Here is a 20,489-nt window from a genome sequence, read left to right as displayed (position 1 = left end):
TTGATTTAAGCTCAGCTGAGGCTGAATACACTTCTATGAGACGTGTTACTGCTTAATTGGTTTGGCTTACTCTCCTTTAACATAAACTTAATGTTCCATATGTTACTCCTATTCCACTTAAATGCGATAATTAGGTTGCCATTTACATAGCCAAGAATTTTGTTTTTCATGAAAGAACTAAACGCATAGAGATTGATTGTCATTTTGTGAGAGAAAAGTTACAAGAAGGTTTGATCATATTTCCCACACCCCTTCATATGAGTAATTGCTTGCATATATTTTTACCAAGAGTTTAGCCACTTCTTAGCACAAAGAATTGATGCACTAGTTGGGCGTTTTGGTACTATCAACTTGAGGGGGGGTGCTGAAGATTAACATAGGTATAACTGTGTAAGTATAAGTCTCGAGTATATATTACTTAACGAATAGTTGCATATTTGGCTAAGTATGAAGTAGAGTAGTTGGTTATATACACCAGTACTTGTAGGGAGTTGATGAAATGCATAAGGATTTACTTCGAGTACTTATTAGTCTTGAGTGGTTATGTGAATGCTCTAGATGCCTAAGTGTAATAACCACTCGTGAATACTTTGTTCACGAGTAGATAGCCCAAGTGTTCGAGAATGGATAACCAATGAAGACTTAAGTGTCCAAAGAGAAGTTTTTATTTGTTCATGTTGAAGACTTAATGGTTTAGTGTATTCATCAAAATAGTTTTTTAGTTGAAATTATCAGTTGTATATATAGGGTTCTTGTACAGTTTGTTAGTTAATGAAAATCATTTTCAATCTTTACACTTTTCAATCCTAGCAAACTTCAAAGTCAAAGAATTCCTTTGAACTCCTCATATGCACCACACCTAAGGTCACATATGTTCACAATAGAGGCTCAGAAAACCATCACAAAATTTCTAAAGCTCAAACGGACAGACATGCATTTCATCAAACACCTCATCATGTGCACCGAACCCGTAACCCGCCCAACCCAATAACTTGCATCATCTAATGTATACAAGAAAAGAGAGATAAAGGTGTTGAAGATATATAGATCCACCGCTTCAGCCATCTGTTGCTTCCATAGACAACCGAAAAGTAGTCGTCGACAGCAGGGCAACAAAACTCTCTCTCTCTCTCTCTCTACGAAATGTGACCGTGTAGGTTTGCTATAGCCGTGCGTACGAGCTTTCAAACGAAAGAGAGAGATAAAACACTTTCAAGTGAAAAGATATATATATATATATATATATATATAGAGAGAGAGAGAGAGAGAGAGAATGGGTATGATGAAGTCATGAAGACATAGAGAATGCACTTTCAAGCGAAAGAGAGAGAAAAGAGGCATCATGAAGATGGGGAGAGAAAGCACATTTAAAAATGAAGAGATAACCGATAAAGAATATAATCAGAGAAATCATGTGTAAAACGACAATGGTATATATAACAGAAAGAAAAAAAGAATAGACTGAAGCAAACTATACAACCAACATATGTGTTGTGTGTAACCAAATCTTCAAATTAATATATGATAAATTTTTCTAATATATTTTTTATATTAACACAAATAAACAATATAAGTGTTTAACATATATATATATATATATATATATATTGATCTTTGGGTGTTGAGATGTATGTCAAAAATGGCATAGTTGTTCCACAAATGTGTACCAGTAAGAGAGAGTTGTTTTCAACTGGTAATTGGAAAATATTTGTTGATTGTATTTGAGTGTTCTTACAAAAGAGAAAGGGAAATAAATAAATAGAAAACACACTAGCTTAAGAATGGAAATACAATAAAAAAGGATTGTGAGTTCCTTGATTCTTGGCTGCAACGGCTCTTTTTTGGCTGGCAATGATTGGAATATCTCCTAAGTAAGGAAAAGTGATCTCAATGTATTTTAATCTTTTATTTTTCTAACACTCCCCCTCAAGTTGAGTAGTATGGTCTCCGATACCCAACTTGCCAAGACAATTGCAAAATATTTTTCCGTTGACTGCTTTTGTTAATATATCTGCTAGTTGGTCTTCTGATCGAACAAACGGTAGCTCTATAATTCCAGTTTCAAGTTTTTCTTTAATGATGTTTCGGTCAACTTCAATGTGTTTTGTACGATCGTGTTGGACAGGATTCTCTGAAATTTGAATTGCGGCTTTGTTATCACACATAATCTTGCTTGCCTCGCTTGGAGGGAACCCAATCTCAGTTAGAAGTTTGTGGATCCATATGACTTCTGCAAGACCTCGTGCAATAACTCTAAATTCAGCTTCGGCACTAGATAAAGCAACTACTTTTTGTTTTTTGCTTCTCCAGGTTACCAAGTTTCCGCCGACCAGAGTAAAGTATCCCGATGTAGATCTTCGGTCATCTTGATCTCCCGCCCAGTATGCATCAGTGTATAGTTGGACTTTCAGATGTTTTTTTTGTTGAAAGAGAACTCCATGACCCACTGTTCCTTTAAGGTGTCTGATAATCCTCATTACTGCCTCCATGTGGGTAATTTGAGGTTGGTGCATAAATTTGCTAACTACTCCAACTGCATATGCAATGTCAGGACGAGTATGTGATAAGTATATTAGTTTACCTACTAGGCGTTGGTATCGTTCTTTGTTTGTTAACTCAGCTTTTTCCTCCATACAAAGTTTTTGGTTCACCCTTATTGGTGTGTCAGCAGGCTTGCTGTCAACCATTCCTGTCTCGACTAGAAGGTCAAGAATGTACTTTTCCTGGCATATAAAGATCCCTCGTTTGGACCTTAGTACCTCAATTCCAAGAAAGTACTTAAGTCTTCCTAAGTCCTTCATTTCAAATTCTGTGAAAAGGTTTATCTTCAACTTCTTCATCTCTTCTTCATCATTTCCTGTAATGATCATGTCATCAACATATATAATTAAACAAGTTACAAGTTTACTTCTTCGTTTAAGGAACAATATATGGTTAGAGTTGCTTTGTTGGTATCCATATTTCTTCATTGCAATAGTGAATCTGCCAAACCAAGCTCGGGGAGATTGCTTGAGCCCGTAGAGCGCTTTTTCAATCGACATACTTCTTTAGCCTTGAAATCTCGTGTGAACCCCGGTGGAGCTTCCATATAAACTTCTTCTTCTAATTCTCCATGTAGGAATGCGTTCTTAACATCGAACTGATGAAGAGGCCATCCTTCATTTGCGACAATCGAGAAAAGAACTCTGATTGTGTCAAACTTTGCTACTGGGGAAAAATTTTCTGAGTAGTCAACTCCATATGTCTGGGTATATACTTTTGCTACTAGTCGTGCTTTATACCTTTTAATAGTTCCATCGGGTTTGTGTTTGATTGTAAATACCCAACGGCATCCCACCGGTTTTTTTTCAATGGGAAGGTCACATTTTTCCCATGTATTGTTTTTCATTAGCGCCTCCATTTCGGTATCCATTGCATTTTTCCAGTTTTCTGATCTAGAGCTTGTTCTATAGACGTTGGGATTTTTCAGTGTATAGAGAAGACGTAAATGCCTTGGCTTCCTTGGAAAGATTTCCACTTGCTATGTTTGCTATGGGATATCTGGAGCCTGGAGGATTTAGATTGTTTTTCTGGAGAGTATCGTTTTGCGGGAATGCCTCTGTTGACTGTTGACTCTTGGAGGAAGAACATATCTCTCGGTCCTTTCTTGTATTGGTTCTTCTTGTCGTGTCCCTTCTTGTAATGGTTGTTCTTTTTCCTGCTGCACTGTTAGTTCTACTTCTATCTCATGATCTTCAGATATGTTAATATTTGGATTTTCATTAGATTCTTTATATGTTATATCTTCTGATGTTTGAGACTTACTTACCTCGGATGGCAGATCAGGAGGATTTTGGTTTGGAACAATGATTGTTGGTCCACTAGACTGTTGTGAAGTGTGTGACTCATTTTGGGTACTGTGATATACTTCTTCGGATGATGATGCCCATTTTGGGACCCATTTTAGCCAACTTATTGTATCATGCTCATTCTCCCCATGACCACTATTTTGGGAGCTGTAAAAGAACTCGGTTTCAAGGAAGTCACAGTTCATGGTAGTGTACATATGACGAGTTTTTGGACTATAGCAACGGTACCCTTTTTGGTTGACCCTATAGCCTACGAAAACACACTTTTCAGCACATGGGTCAAGTTTGTCTCGATTGATTTTTGGTATGTGGACAAAGACGGGGCATCCAAATATTCGTGGTTTTAATGTTAGGGTGGGTGGAAGGTTGGAAAATTCTGAAAGAGCCTGAAGAGGTGTTTTTAAGTTAAGGGCTTTGGTTGGCAGTCGATTAATCAGATACGGAACAGTAGCGAGAACTTCAGGCCAAAAAGACTTAGGAACTTGAGATTCAATCACTAGGGCACGAGTTATTTCTAAAAGAATACGGTTTTTTCGTTCAACGGTGCCGTTTTGTTCAAGAGTGTGAGAGCATGATGTTTGGTGAATTATCCCTTTTGTTTGGCAAAATTGTTTCATTGAATCGTTTATGAATTCCCCACCATTATCGGATCGAAGGATTTGGATATTGGTTTTAAATTGTGTTTGTATCATAGTATAAAACATAGTAAATTTATCAAAAACCGCATATTTATGCTTTAAAAAAAAATCCACGTCATGCAAGTGCAATCTTCAACAAAGAGAATGAAATAACGAAAAGTTTGCCCTCCAACAACTTTTGCCGGTCCCCTTACATCTGAATGGATGAGGGAAAAAGGAGATTTAACTCTCGTGTTATTAGGTTTAAATGTATGTCTATGACTTTTGGCCAAGACACACGTTTCACAGCTTATTGTTTCATTTAAAGGTAATAATTTTGGAAATAAAAATGTGCAAATAACCGATAGATGAGTGCCCTAATCTCCTTTGCCATAACCAAGATTCTCTATTGATAGTTCCATGAGCCAACATGACAGCACCATGTTGAGTCACTTCATCCACATAGTATAATCCGTGGCGTTCAGTGCCACGCCCAATAATCGTTCCCGTCCTAATATCTTGTAATATACAAAAGGTCGGGTGCATTAAAACTGTGCAATTTAATTCTTTTGTTACATGACTGATAGATAAAAGTTTATGTGACAAAGACGGGACATAAAGACAGTTTGGAAGTTTTAAGGTGGGAGATATTTCAATAGTTCCGCCTGCCTTTACGGGAACCATTCCACCATTAGCGGTTTTTATATAGTTAATTTTAGGTTTAGAATTTGAAATTATGTCGACAATTCAAAAGTCATGATGTCGGTAGCACCACAGTCAAAAATTCATGATTTATTTAATTTTTCACAGGTTTCGGCCATATTAACCTCTCCCACAATGTTATTTAGGTTAGTTTTTAAAAAATCAGAATCTAGGGGTCCTTTATCTTTAACCACCTTTAACCCCTGTCCTGTATCAAAATTACTATGCTCTTTAGGGTGGATTTCAAAATTTAAAGATTTTTCAAGGGATTTATTTAATAGATTTAAAACTGAAGGACTAATAAAATTAGGGTTGCAAATAAGTCCGTTACCTCCGTAGTCTGCCTGATGTTCAGCAAGTTCTCCTTCCTCGGTTGATTCTATGCCGTCAAATCTGTCGCGGCCTCCTATGATATTGATCTGGTCACTAGTAGCCTCCTATGAATCGGCTACCTTCCTTGTTTCCGCATTTTCATATTCTTCCTTTATAGGTTTAAAATTGATGGGTGTCTTTGTAATAGCAACAAGCTCTTCACCATCTTTTTCTTTCTTTAATTTTGTGTTGGTTTATTGAGCTTTGCATCCATTAAAGAAAATGATTTGGTCAAGGAAGTATGGGTGCCATTGGGTTTAGGTTCTTGTTTTGAAGGAGTGAACCGAGGGCTTTTTCGGCATTTTCATCGTCTCCTACTGTTGCACCGTTTGGAGCAGAAGATTTGTCGGTGAGGTTTTGTTTTCGGGTTCGGTTTTGGCTGTGGGAACTGTTTTTGAGCAGGTTGGTGATTTGTAAAGCTAAGTTAGCTAACTCATCAATGGTGTTATTATTTCCAGCCATGGTGTTTGTTCACGTGTTAAAAGCGGTCTGAAGCGATGCCGTGAAATTTTTGAATAACCAGAAAATAGATTTGAGAATGGTAGATGGATGAGCGGTTCGAGCAAATTGATCCTAAGACTATATACACTGCTTTGATACCATGTTTTCAGCTGGTAATCGAAAAATATTTATTGATTGTATTTGAGTGTTCTTATAAAAGAGAAAGGGGAAATAAATAAATAGAAAACACACTAACTTAAGAATGGAAATACAATAAAAAAGGATCGTGAGTTCCTTGATTCTTGGCTGCAACGGTTCTTTCTTGGCTGGCAATGATTGGATATCTCCTAAGTAAGGAAAAGTGATCTCAATGTATTTTAATCTTTTATTTTTCTAACAAGAGCAACGTGGCTGACGAATAACAAATGGATACTGAGCCATTCGATCGCACATAGTGGCCGACAACATGAAAAATTTTGATCTCCGGATCTGGAAAACTCCGGCAACGTCTCCGTACACGTGTCCCTCACCGACATCGTCGATTCCGAACCAATGGAATGTACGGACATACTCAAAAGTCTATAATATTAAAATTTAAAAGATATAAAATCTCAAAACATAAATTTATAACTTTTGGGATGTTTTAGTTTATCAAATCAGAATGTGAGGAAAATTAGGAAATGGTAATACCAAATGAATTCTCTATCTTGTATCTATTTTTTCTTGTTTAATAGGTTAAATTTTAAATTGTGTTTTGATGCGGTGATCCATCATCTATGTTAGTTCTATATACTCATAAAATATGATGATATAGGGTCTCTACACTAAGCAAAATTACAAGGAACGTCCATGTAACATGATTTGAATGATATAACTCCGTCAAATTATACATACTATATATTGTTTATCTAAAGTAATATAAGCTGATAATATATCAAATAATGGCAATTAATATTATTTAGAAACATAATTAATAGTAATACATATATGATCATGAGAGAATTCGTTTGAAATTGAGAATTATGAGAACCAATTTGTACCAAAAAAAACTAAAAAATAAAAAATATCATAAAATAAAAAAAGTAAAAAAAAAACAAAATTCTTATTTTAACATCCCGGTTTCATAAAAAAACTTGGTTTAGCCAAATTATATACATATGTATTATTTAAGATAAATGATACTTTACATATGTGTATATTACGTAGCTAAAGATTAAATAAAATTATATATATGTGTATAATACGACGTTTTTTTAATGAAACCGAAATAAAATATAAAAATTTTGGTTTTTTTACTTTTCAAAAACTTTTGTTTTTTTGTTTTATGATTTTTTTAAAATTTTTTAAAAATGTTTTTAGTGGTCTAAAATGGTTCTTAAGTTCTCAATTTACGAAATGTTCTCTTATATATATATATATATATAATAAATACATCAAGTGTAAGTAAATGTTAATTACGATGTACATGTAACGATAACAATATACACAAACTGGATAAGCTTTGGGTAGATGCCTATTTGTTCAATTCTTTTCATGCCAAAAAACTACAGCGTACCGCAAAATTGTAATTGAAATATATATATATTCTATGCCATTTGAAAGAGATTTCTTCTTCATTTTTTAAGATAGTTACGCATGCAATATATTTCATTCCCATTTGAAATAGATATATTTCTCCATTTAGGATCCCGAGTCTAGTTGAGTTCGGTAAATGAAGTTTGAGCTTGGACCTGTTATTAAATAAGGTCTAATAATAGTTCGCGCTCGGCTCTATGCTTGTTTGAACCCTGGCTGATCGATTTGTGAACAAACTTATTACAAATGACTCACGAACGACTTAACTTGTTTACGTAATCGAAATGTTTAACTATGAAAAAAGTTAATTTTTAAAAAGGATGTTACTAGTCTCTAAAATGTTTAGGGGAAAGCATGTATTTTCATTCAAAAGTATTTGGGTAGCACACATGTTTTTATTATTATATTTTGGTTCAAGAATAAAAGGATAGTTTTGTCATACTATAAGTATGGATTTAATTCTTCGTATTCTTAATAATAATTTATAAGAAACTTTAAGCTTTAACCAAGAGATCTAGGTTCTTGTTATAGATGAAAGGGATTAAAAAGGCATCACAAATTTTGTAAAATCTCTGTTTAGTTGTAAGTGGCCACATACGTGTGTGTATATATATTGGTTCATTTTAGAAATATTCTTGCAGCGAGAAGTGTTACAACCAATCATATATTTTCTTATTTATTTTTTCATTAAATTATCTACGAGGGTATAAATGTAATCTATCATTTATGTTAATTTTGGTAACTATTAATTGCAAGAGGTTTCAAATCATATTATTTATTTTTATTTGTTTATAATAAAATTATAAAGATTTTCATCATTGTCATTGATCATGTTCACAATTTTAAACATCACAATACCAACTAAGATCAAATAGAATATTTGCATCGAGGAAAATATTCATATTGAATGAAAAGTAGTTATTAATGGGCCAATGGCATCACATTAATCTAACATTATACAGAAAAGCTATATAGAAATCACAATAATATTAACAATATACATATATCATTGTATGTAGACATGGAATTCCACATTGCTCATATTCAGACATTCTTTATAACATTAACAACAACAGCATTATTTACCACAACTTAATACTTTTCTTGAACAATATCATAATCATGTTTCAGCAGCTGTTTGAATTTCGCATGCCATTTTCAAGCACACCTATATTTTCCAAAAACAAATACCATAAATCAAGTAAATGTATTATAATATTTTAATAAATACGTTTAACTTTTTTTTAATATATTTATTCAGCATAGCCTACACATTAAACATGTTCATCCTACACAACAATTTACATATACGAACCACGCAAAGTAAACATATCTATCCTACACATTCTACACAGTTACTCGTTAACAATAATATCCTACACACCTTACACAGTAAAAAAAAAACTTATCGTATGCATCCTACATAGTAAAAAAACTTATCCTACAAACCATACACAGAAAAAAAAACTTTTCCTACACACCCTACACAGAAAAAAAACATATCCTACACACCGTACAGAGTAAACAAAAACTTATCCTACACAGTAATAAAACTTATCCTACACACCCTACACAGAAAAAAAAACATATCCTACACACCGTACACAGTAAACAAAAACTTATCCTAGATACCCTACACGGTTATAAAACTTATCTACACACCCTACATAGAAAAAAAAAACATATCCTACACGCCGTACACAGTAAATAAAAACTTATCCTAAATACCCTACACAGTAATAAAACTTATCCTACATACACTACATAGTTAAAAAATACACTTACCCTACACAAGTACACAATTGAGATGCTTGGTGAACATTGTGTTGTTACCTTTTTACAAATTGATCCAATATAAAAATTATAATTTTTTGATTGAATTTTCTCCGTAGATAATCTCAATGTTGCCATCTATTTAAAGTTGTAAAACTTGACTGAGAAAAAAAAATATGTAAACGACATACAATTATGAATCCTTGAACCTTAACAATTTGATTTAATAGTAAAACTCATAATTTTTTGATCAAAGTGAATAATGTTAACGTAAATTAATTTAGGCATAATTATGGGGATTTGATAAAGGTGATGAGTTTTTTCTTGTCTACCTAAATATTTATGGCGATTTTACCCTTTCACATTAAGGCTGAGGGGTGTGGGGGGCGCGAGAGGGGGCGTGAGTGGGGGCGCCATCCAATAATATTGTGACGTGTGGCAGAGAGAGAAACTTGATAAGATGGGTATTGGTAGTGGTGATAGCGCCCCGGGGCATGGTGTGGAGGGGCGCGAGAGGGGGCGCGAGCGGTTTATTTTTTTATTTTTTTATAAATGTATTAAAAAAACGTATTATTAAAAAAACAAGTAATTATTTAAACAAACACACATTAATTAAAAAAACACATTAATATATAAAAAAAATTAAAGTACTAAAAAATTAAAAAAACACATTAATTAAAAAAAATTAAAAAAACACATTAACATTATTCTTATTCTTCGGCTTCGTCTTCTTCGATCAACCTCTTCCGGATACGTTCCTTTTGTTTTTCCATCAGCATTTGGTCGACCGGATTTAGGTGGCTGAAGTCTCTTGCAAGGAAGTCCAAATCTCTCATTCTTTTTTTTTCCTTTTTGTCAACAGAGACCACCTCCAGGGTTTTGTTGAATTTATTGAGGGATTCAACAAGATCGTTGATGTTTACGGCTTCCCCCTCAGCCGGTTTTTTCCCCCTGGCGTCCCTTCCCAATGGCCGCCTCCTCGGCGGTGAAGACGTTTCCTCCCCCGCAACGTTTAGGTCGAATCCAACCCGGCAATCCGACCCGTCCGTTGTGCTGTACGCTCCAGACGAACTAGTTTTAGTCCGTTTCGGCCCTACTTCCGCATCAAGGTCCGGCGCCACCAGCTCAACCCACTTGGCACACCTTCTCAACCTCTCCCACAACTTTACACCGTCCCACGTCTTCACCGCCCCATACCTCCGCAGGCACTCCTGCTTCCACTCTTCGACAGTGAAATTATAGACCGCCAAATCGTCACTGCCACTTGGTCTCATACGACCGGCGTTCCTGTTGAACAGATTAGTAAACAAGCCGACAAATTTTCTAATTTCGGTCCACCGACCCGAAATCATATCGGGATTCCGCTCTGTACTCCCAACGAGCGAATAGAACGTCTCCCTAACCTTTGTCCAAAAGACCTTGCTCTTTTGGTAGTCGGCTGCAAAATTATGTAAATAAATTTGTAAGCCATTTAACTTTTTTATTTAACTTTTTATTTACAATCATTTTTAAAAACGTTAAAACAATTACCGCAACGCCGATCCTCAGAAATGGCTATCCAAGCCCGACACAGGGCTTCCTTCTCATCCGATGACCACGGAGTGATTTTCCGTTTCGCCCTTCCGGTCGAAGCCGAACCCGACCCGTCCGTTGCAAGTTGTTTTTTCCGGTGGACGCGTCTTCTTTGTCCCGCAGCTTCACCTTCTGGTTCCGGTTCTTGTGTCTCCGGAACTACAAAGTTAGGAGACGGTTGCATGTTGGATGGTTGAAAGCCGGATGATTGTTGCGACCCCGAATAAAACATCGGTTGTTCCGGTGCCGACCATAAATCGTCGTAAGGGTAATCTGAATCTAGGTTTGGGTACCAATTTCCAGACATGTTTTTAAAAAAAGGTTTCGAAGATAGGGTGATTTTGGGTTTTGGGTGTGGTGTGTGATATTCGTTTTGGTTGTAGTATGTGAGAATGGTTGTGTTTGATATGTATTGTGATATATGTATTGTGATATATATAGATGATTTTGTTAAAAAAAAAAAATATTTTTATTCATTATTAAAGCCTTCCAACGGCTCTTTCCCATTTCCCACAGCCACTCACGCGCGCGAGCCTCCTGGCGCCTGCCTCGTTTTCCGCTCTCGCGCCCCTCTCGCGCCCCTCTCGCGCCCCGGTGGTGTGGCTCTCGCGCCCCGGGGCGCTATCGAAGTCCCTCACGCGCCCTGACTAGCGCTCCGCACCCCTCAGCCTAATAACCACCATATCAATGTCATTTGCAATTACAAAAATGCCATTTGTATTTTGTACCATTGATTACATTTATCAATGGCTAAGATTCACTTATCGCACTTCTCGTTATAATTTCACTTCTCGCATGATCCGTCCCCTATATATATATATATATATAGGGTTCAAATAAAAATAAAGAGTTTCTTAAGAATTGTAAGAACCAATAAATTTTTGACATGTGACACTACAACCCATGGTGAAAGAACATTTCTAGGAAACTATGTCGGTTCTAGAGGTGAAAGAGTAATTCTAGGAAACTATGACGGTTTTTGGTAATTTTAAATCTCAACCATTGATTAACATGATCTAATGGCTAAGATTTATTCTTACTCTTCCTAGAAAGCTATCTCTTTTTATTTTAACCTACCCATATATATATATATATATATATATATATATAAATATAGATATATCAAAATGTATCCGTCTACAAGATAGAAGTCTTATACATTTAAAATCAGCCTTTTCTCACGTCTTAAATTTTTTAAGGTTCATGTTGGATCCTCTGAAAATGTTATGAGGGTTGTTAATGATTTTAGTAATTTAGTGTTATTAAAGCATTTTAGTTAAGTTGGATTTATTTAAATGAGAATTTTCTCTAGTACGTACATCTGTCTCGTGTAAAAGGACGATATCTCTCCAAGTAAAAAAATGGTTCATCTCATCAGGAATTGATTTACTAGTACGTAGAAACTGCCATATCAAGAACACTTCCTCTTTTGTGGAAATTGTTATATTAACATGAATTGATTTATAAGCAGTAACAAATTGATTAGTAGTGACTACATTATCAACAATAATTATGTTATCAACAACTATGCACTTAACTACAAATGTGCGATCAACAGTAACTAAGTTACTAATTATATCAATCATCGAATTAAAGATCAATCGTTATAACCATCAACAGATACACCGTTTCGTGAAACATCATGCCATTTGTAATAACGCTATGTGATAGCTCTCTAGCCAAAGAAAGTTCTAGGGCGCATTCGTTTAACGGAATGGAATTGGAATTGGAATTTGCATAGGATTGAAATTTGAAGGAATTGGATTTGGAATCTGAGCATTCCAATAGGAACGGAATTGAGGGGAATTTAAATCCAAATACATTTTTAATGTGTTCGTTTGACAAATGAATAGAAATCTAAAAGGTTTTGTTTTGTTTTGTTTTGTTTTTTTACAAAGATAACGGCGTTTTTTTAGATTTCTGTTTTTTATTTATATTTTGCGTTATGATTTTTTTATTATATTTTTTGAAATTTTTATGTGTTTTCTGTTAAAATCAAAAACCCCTCAAAAAAATATTCAAAAAAATAATAAAAAATTCATAACTCAAAATATAAATTAAAAACAAAAAATTTAAAAAAGCTAAAATGTTTTATGCGTTGTCCTCGGTTAAATAAACTCGAGATAAGATTCCAATGAATTTCTTTGAATTCCTCCACAATTTGGAAGGATTTGAGATATCTGTATTTAAAGGAATTTGAAGGAATTGAATTCCAATTCTTTGAACCGAACACACCAAAATGGAATTAAGATTCCAATTATAACGTAACGAACACGCCATGTCATGGGATTTTAATTCCAATTCTTTTGAATTCACACAAATTCTGTGAAACGAACACACTTTTTGTCTATTGAGAACACATTGTTTACAAACATAAATTACATTTCTTAATTCTTTTGAATTACCAACTAAAAGTTCAATGCCAAAATCAAAATACGTTAAAAGTTTGTTCTTCTTGATCAATAAACGTAGAAAAATACTGAAAATGAAACTATAAAAGCAGATATTCTTTTTTAGGTTTTTATGAACAGCCACGAACATATTATTTTACTAAGGTAAATGGAGTAAAATTTTAGATGGATTATTTAAATTACTTTAATGTTAGGCACGATAACACTTCAATCTTGACATGAACAATGCTCCGTCAATAGCGAACGAAAATGACCCTGAGCGGGGTGGTGGTTTCTAGATGTGTGACAATGACAACTAAACCGGTTTAACAAACCAACTTAAAACCGAGTTGGTTTGAACACAAACCGAATTTAAATTTTGTAACATATCTAGTTTAGAGGTACCAATATTATGAAATGACGTAATATTGCGAGGGCGACCTAGAAAGAGCAACCGTCATTACTGTAACTCTGCATGCCTAGCATCAATAGGGGCAGTATCGTCATTAAAAACAATGGCAATGATTGTAATTTTCCGTAATTCACTCCATTATTCTTGGTTGTTATACAGGATAATAACTCCAGTTTTTGTGTAGTTGAATCAGATATTTCATGATCATTCTTTCTCTCACCTCTTTTTCTAGAGAGAGAAACAAAGTCGGCAGGCAAACTTAACCTCTGAAAATCAGATTCTTCAACTTCTTCCTTCACATCCCATTTCCTCAAGTTTTATTTACAAACATTTTCGCGCGCTTTTAGTTAACTAAAATGCAACATATACATTCAATCGGTGGTGGTACCGGTCCTAAAATGCCCGCGTTGTGAGTCGTTGAACAACAAATTCTGTTACTATAACCTCTCTCAGCCACGTCATTTCTGTAAGAACTGCCGCCGATACTGGACTAAAGGTGGAGTCCTCCGTAACGTCCCCATCGGCGGCGGCTATCGCAAGAAAAAACGATCCAAACCTAAGTCCGGTAAGCGAAACCCTACCTCGTGCGCCGGTGTACGGAAACCGTCAAAGTCGGATAATTCGAGTAGTGACGGCTCTAGTCTTACCGCCAACACCACGGCGGCGAATACGACGGCGACGGCAACCGGAATCGCGCATCTCACCGCCGCGGAAGCTTCCACTGGATATTTTAATATTCCAAACCCTAGAAACCCTAGCATTGAACCGATGCTACCGGACCACTCATCCGCCGGAAACAGCATGTTGTCCGAGATTAACACGCTAACAAGCTTGATGACGTCATCGGAAGCTCAGATACCGCCGGAATTCAACTTCTCCGACGGAATTTCGCCGTTCCGGTTGCATCACGCCGGCCGCATTGTCGAGGAATCAAACTCCGACCAGCAACTGTGGATGCTGACGGACAAGACGCCTCCGGAGAGGATGACAGACGGTGGACTTGGTACGGAAGAGTGGAATAATTGTACGGATGAAGCGTTGTTTGATTTAGCAGGAACCGTTGATCAGTCGTACTGGAATAATGCTCAGTGGGATGATCCTGATCATCCACGTCAGCATAATCTTAATTACCTTCGTTAACGTCTCCAATATGGTACACAGGAATATCTTACTACCCCAACAAAGATATAACACAAGTAGAAAATAGAGATATAGTGATTTGGATCTCTTATGTAAATTTATTTATATTTTACCCTACAAGTTTCTGGTTTATGTTCTTAAGATATGTTTTGGATTTGAATCTTTGATTGAGAGCTAATATTTTAGTCTTTAAATGTGTGTTTGCGGATGCTAATTAGTATATGTTAGGCTGGTTGTTGTCGTTTGGTTAGTTTGGTGGTTGTTGTTGGGTTAGTTAATCGCTATGTAGACACTGAGGTTTTAACTAACTCATTCGTTAACTTATTTGTTGTGGTTTAACTATATATTTGACAAAAAAAAAGGAAAAAGTTTGATTGGTTATTTGGGGGGGGGGGGGGGTGCCCCTCATTTTCCCCTTTTAGCGTATACTATTGTGTTACCCGGACCCCTTTAAAGCCGTGTCTTTAACAAGTGAATATTGAATTACGGACTCTGTGCTACTGAATGGATCAACAAACAGAAAATCTTCCCAGTTCCGACTGCAGCTCTAGCTAAAGCAATTGTAGCAGTTCCAGCACCGATAACTTTTAAATCCTCTATAACATCTTTGAAAGTTTTCGTTTCAGTCTATTAATTGGAAGTAGGATTTTGAATGAGGAGGTCAGACACAGTGGAGACTTTCATTAAATCTGGGATTGAGACTACGACTGGAATGGAATTGCTCCGTTGATAGGCCCTTCTCCTCAAAGAGCACTGGTTTCCTTTCAAATTCTAAAACATCCAAAAGGTGTTCTTCAACTTCTTATATGCTTTGATTTGATTCAAAAGAAAAAACACAAATATCACTTTAATTCATCCTTGGACTGGTTTTAGTTCAAGAGTACCCAATTGTGTTGATGCCTAATAAACACAGAAGATCACGATGCATGGCATAACATAAATGAAGCCGCAACCCTATGATATAGGGAAGGCGAGCCAGGAAAGCACCCTGAACTCATAGGGTGAAGGCGACGAAATGAAGCCGCAACCCTATGATATAGCTAATGATTCAGTGGTTCCTAAAAAGGGAAACATCAACTAACTATGGCTCTTCGTGGGCCCAGACAACGTCCTAGGCGTAGGGAAGATCGGAGTAACAGGTAACGCGCAGTGTAGCCGGCATTAAGAGCCGGCCACGTTGGCTTTGAAAATGTTTATTCTATCACTATGGTTTGGTCGTCGTCATTAGCTTTTTGCAAAAAAGAAAATCGCTAGTTTCATAATAAAAAAATAAAAAAATAAACCTGTCCAGTAGAGATTGATCTACATAGAACGTTATGGTAGAAATTAATCTACATAAAATGCTATGGGTTCATGAAAACCTATTGAGTTTTGGATTATTAATAGAACGCTCATATAAGAAAACAATATTTAACCCATAAATAAAATATATAGTAGACCTATACATCAAATGAACAAGAGTCTACTGGTTAAGGCTATGCCTTCCGGTTGAGGTTGCGCGGATTCAATTCCCCTACAAATTACGTTTTCCGGTGTAATAACTGTACCACCTTAACATCGCCACCATTACCAACTAAACACAACACGAACATTGCCACCATCGCCAACTACCTCTCCGCGAACCAAGCACCACCAACCGATTCCGACGATGGTTTTAGGGTTCCGACAAACTCAATAATTGGGTTTTTACTAGAAATGGTTCCTAAAGGTACAATCTAAGGTTACAAAGATGTTTGGGGAGAAAATGGGGAAAAAAGTGAGTTTCTGCTAAAAAACGTTTTTCCGACGACCTGCAACTAACGCTGTTAGAATTACGTTATTCGATCGTTAGAATCAAATATGATAAAATTAAGGTGGGATCGTTATGAGTCAATTTTCTAGTTGAAAACGACAACGACTGTAACATCCCCAAAATTTTGATCCAAATTTGACAACTTAATAAAGTTGAAGGATAAAATATATTATCAAGACAAGTAATGGAAAATTTTAGATAAGGAAATAAAAAGAAAATAAGGAAATAAAAATATTTCATAAGGAAGTTCATTCCAGATTAAGAAAATGGGAAAAGAAAATTCATCCCACATGGAAGGATGAAAGAAAGTGGAAGCATTCCTATTGGGTATAAATAAGGAAGATAAAATCCATCTAAAATGGAAAGTAGGAAAGATTTGGAAGCTATTTATAAAGAGATAAGTTTCCAAATTAATATTATTTTTATGTCTAGCATGCACCCAGTGGTTCTAGCGGATGGTGCGAAGCACCTGACGTGCACGTGCACGGGCTCGAGCGAACGTCGTTGGGCGCAATTTGGCGCTTTGATGGCGCACTTTGCACTTCGCACGCTCATATCGTCGCTTGAGAGCTGCCTTAGTATATTTGGAAAATGGAAGTAAGACCTTGACATGACAAGTTATTTAAGTAAAGAATCAAAAATGAAAATTTTGATATATTAACACATCACGATACGCGACGAGCACCTCCAAGGAACCATCGCGTTACTTGAAGGATGTCTCACCAAATCGCAGAAAGGGCGGTGTTGCGATACGCGATGGCCCTAAACTTTACGTCATCGCGATACGAGATGACCAAGGTAACTAACTGAAGACGTGCGTCCTCCACGGGCGCCACGTGGCAGGCCACGTGGCACTCTTTGAATATAATGAGTCTACGCGATGACCCATTTAAGAAGGCCATCGCGATACGCGATGGGAACCAATTTCAGCTATAAAAGGGAGGGGTCATAACACATTCCTCTTCACACCAAAATCTCTCTCTCTCTCTCTTTCTTTCTCTCTCTCTCTCTCTCTCACACACACACACACACTTTGCCTCCCTTGTGAGACGAGCATCGAAGTGCGTGCCAAACCCTGAAGTTCTGATGGTTAAGCCGTAGTACGCGACATAGAGTAAAAGTGTTGTTCATACAAGCTTAGGCGTATAAACTCCAAATGCCCGTGTAAGGTAGAGGTTCTGCCTAAGTTGTTATTTTATTATTATATTACAAGACTTAGACCCTAGTCGGGGGTATAGATTAGACCTTAATCAAATTTAAAGGTAATAGTTAAAATGATATTTCTTTTTGATTAAGAAATACAAAATTATATTTACAAAGGTTATAGATAAAATATTGTCTCTTCATGATTAAGACATATAAGCTTTTACATACAAAGGGTATAGTTAAAATGTTTCTTCATAATTAAGAAACGTAAAAGGTATAGTCAACATAGTGTTTCTTCATGAGTAAGAAACATAAGAATTTGTAAACAAAGGTTATAAACCAATGACGTTTCTTCTTGAAGAAGAAACCTATTATAGGTGTTTCTTCATGAAGAAGAAACTCAATACATGATTTGCAATAAAGAGAAAGATTTCATATCTAAATATTTTATTCAAACAAATGATCAATTAAAGTTTAAAGCTATCAAAACCAGACTAAATGTCTGTAGCCGGATCAAGAGACAATCCGGGTATTTATATAAACCTATTTTATTATAGGTTAATCATCATTCATTCCCAAATATTTTCAAACGAGATCACCACATCATTCAGAACAGATAATCACAGGTGAATACATTAAACCTTTTACAATCAGTCATTAAAATAAACGTGTTGTTTATCTTAACAATGCCAGTCAAATAAATATTTAAAGGATTACGTGATCCCTATTAAAATATAAGATAGAAATAAAAGAAACTCAGACCGAGTACACATGTGTCTGGATCCAAAATTAATTTTTCTAGTCTATCAATCAAGCCTACGTGGCAACAGACTAGTAATCATAATAAAGTTCTCCAATGGGCTTCAGTTCCCAGAGAACCGTAATTATGTGTATATGGCAAGTGGTACAAATCCCAGAAATAAGAGACGTTTCTGCTGAGATTGTTCAAGAAAACTGTCTTGTCAGTCAAATAAAGATTTATTAAATGTATTTAGAGAACGACTCACCAGCATATCGCTGACGTATTTTTCCCCCATGTTACATAAAATAAAGTTAGCACAGGTAGCAAGGAATTATAGCCATTCATGGAGTTAGATGCTTGCAAGGTAGAGATGAATCAATTTTTAAATTATTAAATATTGCAAACAATATTTAAACGAGGTGTATAAATCAAACACTCGGATATATAATATCCGAGAAACTTTTCAAATTTATTAATATTTTATTATAAATAAAGACTTCCACTAAATAACCCGCAACTCTTATATATTTAAAAAACAGGTACCAACAATTGGTCACACGCCTAGGCCCTAAGTCGGGGTGTGACAACGACCAAAAGATGATACTTGAAATTAATAAAAACCAATACACCTTTTTAATATTGTTGTTTTATAAATGCTAACAAGCCCAGTGCCCACAACACACACCCGACACTCTTTAGTCTTCGTGAACTTCTGCTTCACCAAGTTTGGTTACATGCCTATATAGTATAGAAGTTCGTTAGAAGTTCGGGTGGTGTCTTTTTAATAAGACTACGCTAATACTTTAGAGGTATCAATAGGGGTGTGCAAGGTTTGGTTTGGTTATTAACATTAATCCAACCTAACCGATCGGTTATCGGTTTGGTTAATAACCAGTATCTAACCTGGGCTAAAATTTTACTTAAAAATACATGAAATGAATGTTTAAATACATGAAATGAATGCATAACTACATGAAATGAAGATACAAATATATTAAATTGAGATATTAGTACATGAAAAAGAGATGCAAATACATGAAAATGATATTATTAAACTATTAATACATATAATACATGAAATAGAGGGAAAAATGCTTGAAAATATTAAAAACATGAAGAGTTCGGTTCGTTTTGATTCGTCGGTTTTCGGTTCGGTTTCGGTTAACGATTCGGTTATTGCTCACCCCTAGGTATCAATAAAACCGTTGTTTTAGACCATCTCCATTCACAAACCAAACAAACCAAATCTTTATTATAAAACTAATTTTTTTTCACTTCCACTTACCCAACTTGACCAAACCCAACTTTCTTCACTTACTAGCAAGCCAAACTACACTATTTTTTATTAAATAAATATAATTTATTATTGTTGTTTTAATATAAAGTTAAAAATAATAACTTTATTAAAAAGTTAACAATATATTTAATTTAAAAGAATAAAAAATATATTTATACTTATCAAACATACTTAATATTTATTTTATATTGAAAAATATATATATTTTACAAGCTTTGTTTTTAGTAAAGCTTATACCACTTTGTTAAAAGAAACACCGACCAAGACTATTATTTTAGATTTTTTAAAAACCTTAGTTAATAAAAGTTATTAAAAGAAAATAATATTATAGTTAAAACTAATTAGTGAGAAATAAAAAGGAAAAAAAAAGATCCATAGAAAAGTTGACATGCGGTCATGTCAGGATTTGCAAACTAGTTTGTTGAGCAGTGTTTGAAACACGCCTCGTCCCGGCCGGTCGGACTAGTCCAACCGGGACCCGGTCCCTATACCGGGTCCGGTCAATGTATTTGGGCCGTTTCTAAAAACCCGGCCGGGTTTTGCGGGTGGCGGTCGGCCTGGACCGGTTGACCCAGCGGGTGAATCGGTGAAACTTTTTTTTTATTAAATTCAAGATGAAATGTGCATGCCAGGATTCGAACTTGGGTCATTTTGGAGATATTAGCTTTAA

General features: G+C 35.5%; 1 protein-coding gene across 1 annotated transcript; it reads left to right on the top strand.

Annotated features, from left to right (window-relative positions):
• Positions 1 to 14,101: 14,101 nt before the first annotated feature.
• LOC143547919 (dof zinc finger protein DOF5.4-like) lies at positions 14,102 to 14,900 on the top strand (the record flags this gene model as incomplete). The annotated part of the gene is made up of 1 exon (XM_077039218.1): positions 14,102 to 14,900. A coding segment is annotated over one exon (741 nt), but the record flags the coding sequence as incomplete, so codon positions are not given.
• Between the last annotated feature and the right edge of the window lie 5,589 nt (positions 14,901 to 20,489).

The sequence above is a fragment of the Bidens hawaiensis genome, unplaced genomic scaffold (assembly GCF_021521415.1).
Source record: "Bidens hawaiensis isolate Kalapana, Puna unplaced genomic scaffold, B.hawaiensis_p1.1 tig00014895_1, whole genome shotgun sequence".
Lineage (NCBI taxonomy): Eukaryota > Viridiplantae > Streptophyta > Magnoliopsida > Asterales > Asteraceae > Bidens > Bidens hawaiensis.
This window is presented reverse-complemented; position numbering and strand designations above follow the sequence as displayed.